Below are 7,199 nucleotides of genomic sequence, written 5' to 3' on the forward strand. Positions count from 1 at the left end.
TGGCTTCATGTTTCAGCTCCAGAAGTTGCTGCTTGGTTTTCTTTGACATGGTTTCAGTTGATTTGTAGCAAAAGTTCAGTAAATGTGAACATTGGCTTAGTTAGACAAACCTAATGATGACAGCAGAGGCCACAGTTGTGATATTTGGGTCTTTGTTTGTCTTTTTTTAACATGTAGTGTTTTCCTCCTGCTGTCAATAACCAGCCCCACAGTGCCACTTCAGCCTATTGGTTGAGCAGTCAGCATATGCCATAAAGCTTAAATGCAGCAGCCCGGGTTTGAGTCCAACCTGTCGCCCTTTGCTGCTCCTTTGCTCTTCCTCCCCTCTTTCCTATCAGCTCTGCACTACTGGGCTATTACTGTAGATAGAAGCAGAAATTCCCCAAAAAGTTACCAAAGAGCTAACCAATTGGCACAAAGACTGCACCCTTACAAAAATCTTATGAACTCAGCATAACCACTTAAATCTGCTTTGTTTGCTTCTGGAATATGTTGAGAGCCATAAAATCCTAAAGAATTTGATCATAAATCAGCCATTGTTCCCTTTTTTAGATGAGTTTTATCTTGTTTAATCTCATTATTTCCAGAACATTTCTGTTCAATGGCGAGCTATTACGTCGAATTGAGTCCATTCATCTTGGGTTATTAGAGTTTTTGTTCTGCTGCGTCCCAAAATGTTCCCATTTAATGTTGGTTGGTCAGGCAGGTCCCGCTCCACGTAATAAACTGAACAATCAGTCAGTAAAATGAAATAATGTGAGTCACTCAGACCTGCTGTCCATTAAAGAAATTGAAAATTTAACCTTCGTATCTCAAATGAACCTTGTCTGTCTCTTTCATCAGCCCCGGATGGATCAATATTTCAATCAGATGGAGAAAATCGTCAAGGAGAGGAAGACTTCATCTCGGATACGGTTCATGCTACAGGACGTTATAGACCTGAGATTGGTGAGTGTGTGCATTTCTGATAATTGTTTTCAGTGGAGAACCCAGCCCATGTTTAGATGAACTAATAATGCATTTCCCCCCACGGAGGTTTATTTCATTGATTTTTCCTGCATGTTTCTCTGAAACATGCGGGATATCAGTGTTTTGATCTAGTATTGCTCAAATGATATCTACTCCACCATTGAATCTTTACACCTTCTGGTAAAATACACAGTAAACAGTAACAAACCTCAAAACATGACCCTGGAGTATTTAAATACCTGACCTTGTTTAAGCTTGTATGTGCTGATCACGTTTTAGCTGTATACTGTTTTTACGAATGAACTGATGAAAACTTTAGAAAAATCCGGTCAGGATATTTTACTCACATGTTGCACACAGCGGAAAATAGTCAGCTTCAAATATGTTCCCACTACAGGTGAGCAAGCAGTCTGGATAGAGAGTCTAAGATGCAGTGCACATGTCACATGTTCAGTGGCAATAAATGCATCAGATTACACAAGCTATTCACACATTTGCACAATCAAATATCATATAGAGTTTGGAACTGTCAGATTCAAATCCAGCTAATGTCCATTCTGTCTGCATTTGCATTTGGTAAAGTATTATTTCAATTTAAAATCTCAGTCTTAAAATACAGTGGCCAGTTAGCTCAGAATAAATGTATTGTTGGCTAACAGCAAAATCAAGATGGGGAAATTTTACTACAAAATTCTTTAACAAAATACCTCAAATATATCGAAAAAGCTAACAAGTTTCATCTCTAACCCTGAGGAGTTGATGTGCTTTTGTTTTTCCTTCAGTCTTGTTATTAAGTTTGTTTTAAATTTAATTCCGAATGTGGCAAAAAAAAAAAAGTTGTAATAAGTCTTAAATCTAGGTTGTCTTAAGCTGTGGGAAATCTAGAAGAGAAGCTTTAGTAAAAAGCTGCTGGTGTTTGTTGTCTTCTAAATAAGCATTGATGTTTATTCACTGCAGTGCACCAAAACATTAGACGCTACCATAAATACTACTGTGTATATTCCATTCAATTTTGTAGATATAGCACCACTTACTATGCCACTATGCCCAGTTATTATTTTATCACTGTTTGCAATAACCTCTGAAGAAATTTATGTGGATTCTGATGTGAGTGTCAGTTACCAAATCAGTTAACAGGAAGTGGGGTATAAACCATTCCCAGTGATACTGACTTGCTAACAAGGTGCAACACAGTTTTAAAAAAACATATCCTTAACACTTGTACAGAAGCTGCGTGCATCGACTGCTTTATTTATTTTATAAACTGATTAGATTGAGATGTTTAATTACATAGACGTCAAAAACCTATAAACATGTCTAGTTTAGAAATTGGAAGTTGTTGATTGGAAAACATCTTCATAGTAAAAATAAGAAGAGGTTCACAAGTAATAAATCCACCTGTAAAGCTTGGGGATGCGGTTTATTTTTCCCCTTGTTATTTGCTGCTGTCTCTGGACCGAACCAGCATCTCAGTGACGGGTGCTTTTATGGGTTTTTGTGTTTGTGTTTAGCTGTTGTAGCCTGAGTTTAAAAGCCTAATGAAAATGAGACAGAATTGTCAGTTCAGCTTCATACATACACCAAACCTCATCTGTAGTGTCGCTGTTAAGGTTGATATTGTGTTTTTCCTGTAGATGCATCTGCATTGATTAAGCTGAGATTGCTCCTTAACTCTAGCCTGACACAAGTTGTTTGAATCAGCGTCAGCATCTCATACGCAAAGGAGGAAAAATTCAAATCCCTGCTGTGCTACGTTCCTGTCAAATTTGAAATTGAAATGAGCGAGAACGTACTTTGTTTAACAACAAAAACCTTCATCCTCAGCGTCATAGACGCACACATAGATATTAATAACAAATGATGGGCTGTCGCAAGTTGAAAACCTTGTTAACACATCTTCTGTCAGGTGTGGTCACTCATTAAATTATTAGTGATTTTCTTTTGTGACTGACAGCTTCTCATATGTGATCTGATCTGTGTATCATGATAAAACAAGGGAAATACGGTAATTTGCTCTGGTTGTTGTTTCAGTTGGTTTATATCTGACTGACACTGTTCGGTGTATTTTATGAATCTGGTGGGTTTTTTTCTCTCTTTTCCAGCACAACTGGGTTTCCAGGAGAGCTGACCAGGGCCCGAAAACAATTGAGCAGATCCACAAAGAGGCTAAGATTGAAGAGCAGGAAGAGCAGAGAAAAGTGCACCAGCAGCTGCTCTCCAAGGACAGCAAGAGGCGGTCAGGTCAGGCCTGCAGTCTAAATCCTCTTTAAGGCTTAGAGTCATATCGGCACAGCTACAGTGACTCAGGAAGCCTGCAAGTATACAGGCAGACTTCCTGTTCCTATAGCCCGCAGAGATGCTATTGTGCCCAGCAGCAGAAAGGAAGCCCCCCTACCCCCTCCCATCTGTCAGATGACCTATAATATTTCATCATGTGTTTAATGCCTGTCTGAAATGATGAAAAATGTTCAGAATTGTCGCTGAATTCCCACGGAACTATATTTTTCCTGCTTCATGACCCTTAGATCCACGAGATCAAAGAGATCAGCGTGGGCAGAGAGAAGAGACCTGGAACACTGTGCCTATGACGAAGAACAGCAGGACCATCGACCCCAACAAGATCCCAAAGATCTCCAAGGTGAGACATGCTGCCCATGCTGGTCGTAGCCTGAGATGAGCTTCAGCCATTAGTTAGAGCGCCACCAGCTGGAAAGACGAGAAAAACCTTTAATAAATCTTAGAAATGTTCAATATGCTGTAAGTGCCCTTTTTCTACTGGAAGAGAAACTCCTACAGAGAAACTGCCTGCAACATCATGATACATCTCAACCTGTAGGATTGTCAGGATACTCAAATTCCAAACTCTCTGACACAAAAAGATTTTTAAATATTTTATTATTCTATTAACAAGTACAATGACAAAACTAATAACATAAATATATATGTATATTTAATTATGGTAGAAGAAGAAGAAACTAATTGGAAAGTTAAAATAAGTTTTGCTCACTTAAAGTGAACAGATCAGCCTTTTTCTCCTCCTCTGTGCACATTGCACGGCCTCAGTCTGAAGCTCTTCTATTTCTCACAACAGAAACATGTTCAATTTGGCTGCTCTGCTCTCAATTTCACTTTTTATTTGCTCAGATTAGTGCTCTGCACTCTGGACTCTCTGTTCAGTTCAATTCAGCTATTGCTCTGCACAGCCAGCAATCCACCTGGTTTTCCACATGCTCCAAAATCTGTCTGTCACCTGACCAGCATCCCAGCATCCCGCCATTGCTGGGTTTTTTTATTTTTAATTTATTTAAGTATTTCTAGTGGCGTTGAAATAGAGTCCTTGGAGTTTTTACGTACAAATAGTGGGGTTTGTTTTTTTTTACCCCCCACACAGCAAAATTCACTATGTGACTAGTAAACTCTGTGATGTCAAAACAATGATCTTTCAACTGAATTTACATATTCGGCATGTGGGCAGTGTTGCAGGAAGGCACCTCTGGCCGGTGAGCAAAGATTTTGTTGATGTGGGCATGAAAATCCATCCGTTTTCTTTGCACTTTTAGCCGATACAATGACAATCGAGTTCATATTGTTTCCTGTGAATACTCCCCCTCAGATCACTCAGGACGTTACATTAGAACTCCTGGCTGACAGTCTCACCCCGAGGGACAAATTCAAAGTGAACAACACGATGAATGTTTCTTTTTTTTTTTTCTTTTTTTCTTAAAAATGAACATGCACCAGGTCTCACTCCTCACCTGAGACCATGACTTTGGCCTGAACTCATCAAATGAAAACTGTTCAATCATAACTGGAGGTGTAGCGGCCAGCACCAGTGATGACTGTCCCTCACATGAAATTGGGGTCAGTTTGAAACAGAATTGATGTTTGCTCTCGGCACAGGTTTGAGCACCCAGAACAAGTGGTCAGAACTTCCAGAGTGAGATCTAAAAATAGCAGACTGTCTAAACAGTTTTTTGTTTTGTTTTTTAAAGAAAAATCATCATTATGTTGATTAGTTCTTCTCCTCACAGTTAGCAAAATCACTTGTTCTCAGACTGAGGAGTTTGGAGCACCGTGGGAAAACTAAGATAAAATAATGTAATTTTGGAGGGCAGGATAGACGAGATTGTTGTACAGACTTTTTGTTTCTCACTAAAATTAAATTTGGATTCTTTTTAATAGTTTTTAAACAAAATTGCAGGGTATGGGTTTAAAAAAATTTGGCCTCAAAAAAAGGGCATGCTAGAAAAGGTTTGAAAACCCGTGAGTTAGTGAATCCGTCAATTCAGGAGGCACCAGTGATGGTGGAGGTATCAGAAATGAGCTCTAATTAGAAACCTGTCATAGACGGCGACAGTGTTTTGTTGCAGCATGTTGTGTAATGGGTCTGATGGTGTGTGGGTAATGTGCGGCTGCTTTGTTCTCTCAGCTTCTCAGACTTGGCTGAACTTTCTAAATTCTGCATTGTAATATAAACAAATTGTGGGATGGTTTTCATGTTGTGACAAGTTTGTTTTCCATTCAACGTGTGCTTGGTTTTTTCATTTCATGTTAAAGCCCCTTTTCAGCTGGCTGGTGTTTTTTTTTTGTACACAGAAGATAACTGTTTACGCAGACTCAAGATGACTCTTAAGGATAATCATAACTGGGCCGAGTACATCAATGTCCTCTGTTCCCATCTACATAACTCTACATGCTCAGTTATGCATATACTGACATCCTGATGGAACTATAACTATTGCTGGGTAAAAGAAGTTAGTTCATTTTTGGAGCGCCCTCTGCTGGAAGCACTCTGGCAGTTTTAACTGTTAGTCTATAAGAGAGAACCAAATATCCCAGAAGCTGTCTGGTATAGAGGCAGCATTTTAGGTGCTATCGTCATTTACAGCCCCATTTAACTGGATACTCACTTGACACTCACGTTACATTTTTCCTTTGGCCTTATAGCTGTCAGTCTTCCTTGTCCTTTTAAAATACTGCTCCTCTCCAGCTTAAAAGCAGAGATTGTGAAGCTTTTTTTCTGAATTATTGTGTTCCCGCAGCCTCAGATGGATGAGAAGATCCAGCTCGGCCCACGGGCTCAAGTCACGTGGGTGAAGGGCAGCAGCGGAGGAGCCAAAGCCAGCGACTCAGGTAAGATGCCACAACAAGCTATAACATCATTAGCAAAACTTGGAAAAACAGAACCAAGCACACTGTACAAACTGTGGTCGTCATAACAGTCTTTTCATCTCGAGTCTCAGAGGCTCATTAGTTGTACTAAAACACCAAAATGGCAAAGTTTGGAGCATCGCTCAGCTTTCAGCTGCTGATTTATTGACACTAAGTCAGTTTTGGCAATTTACAAACATCTTTCAAATACAATAAATGGCTGTCAGTGAGACTCGATGGAATAACATTAGAAATGATAAGAAATACATCTTCAGTGCCTTGTGACTGGCCCCCCAAAAATGTCGAAAATCAGGTCTGATGGTGAGATTGTAGCTGCAGCTGGCTCAGATGTGTCACAGTAAAAGCATCAGGATGCATGAAGAGCAGGTACTGTGTGAAATTTTTGAAAACAAAGAGTGCTTTCTTCCACACTCTCCACGCTCTGACCTGTGGCTGTTAGGCTCCGTCTCCACAGGAAGCATCAATTTTCTATACAAATCCTGTGAAGCTCGGCGTTGACAGCGCTCAAAGTCCTCAGGGCAAAAACTCCCCCAGTGCAATGCACTCGCAGCACTTTTAGTTCAAAATAATTCAACCTTAGGAGCAGCATTGCTTTGCAGGCATAAACACTTCTCTCCATAAATTGAGATTTATATTTAAAAAAAGTTCAGCTTGTGAGTTCAAGGCCTTTGGTGGGTGACAGTGTGCATCAGCATGATCGGTTCACTTTCACACAGATGTCTCAGTAACCATCTGTAGCAATGCCTAGTTTTAGTTTAGTTTAGATTTAGTGACAGTATTATCCTCTTTGTATAAAACCTCTTTGGGGAGTGCCAAACATTCCTGTATGCAGGAAAAACTGTGTAGCTGTGATTCCCAATGTGTTGCTTTTTCCCCCTGGTAAATTGGGAAGGTGTTGCTGTTTGACCTGGAAAGGTCTTTCAAATAACCATAAATGATCTGCCTAATTTTCACCAATACTTCTTAGCCAACAGAATGGTCAAAACATACCTTCTTAGATGAGCCCTGGCTAGATGTTGAACAGGCACTATGCAAGGATCTAGAGATTTCAGACCTAC

At 39.9% G+C, this 7,199-nt stretch overlaps 1 protein-coding gene across 13 annotated transcripts in view; it reads left to right on the plus strand.

The window, feature by feature from the left end:
- eif4g3a (eukaryotic translation initiation factor 4 gamma, 3a) overlaps positions 1 to 7,199 on the plus strand; it is a 77,651-nt gene that overhangs the window by 52,436 nt on the left and 18,016 nt on the right. For all 13 annotated transcript variants that reach the window (XM_005917875.2, XM_005917878.2, XM_005917881.2 and 10 more), the window contains 4 exons: positions 844 to 948; positions 3,072 to 3,210; positions 3,495 to 3,607; positions 6,012 to 6,102. In XM_005917875.2, coding sequence (XP_005917937.1) covers positions 844 to 948; positions 3,072 to 3,210; positions 3,495 to 3,607; positions 6,012 to 6,102 — 448 coding nt within the window. The remainder of the gene's footprint in view (positions 1 to 843; positions 949 to 3,071; positions 3,211 to 3,494; positions 3,608 to 6,011; positions 6,103 to 7,199) is intronic.

The sequence above is a fragment of the Haplochromis burtoni genome, unplaced genomic scaffold (genome assembly GCF_018398535.1).
Source record: "Haplochromis burtoni strain Fernald_Lab_line unplaced genomic scaffold, NCSU_Asbu1 Contig_26, whole genome shotgun sequence".
Classification (NCBI taxonomy): domain Eukaryota; kingdom Metazoa; phylum Chordata; class Actinopteri; order Cichliformes; family Cichlidae; genus Haplochromis; species Haplochromis burtoni.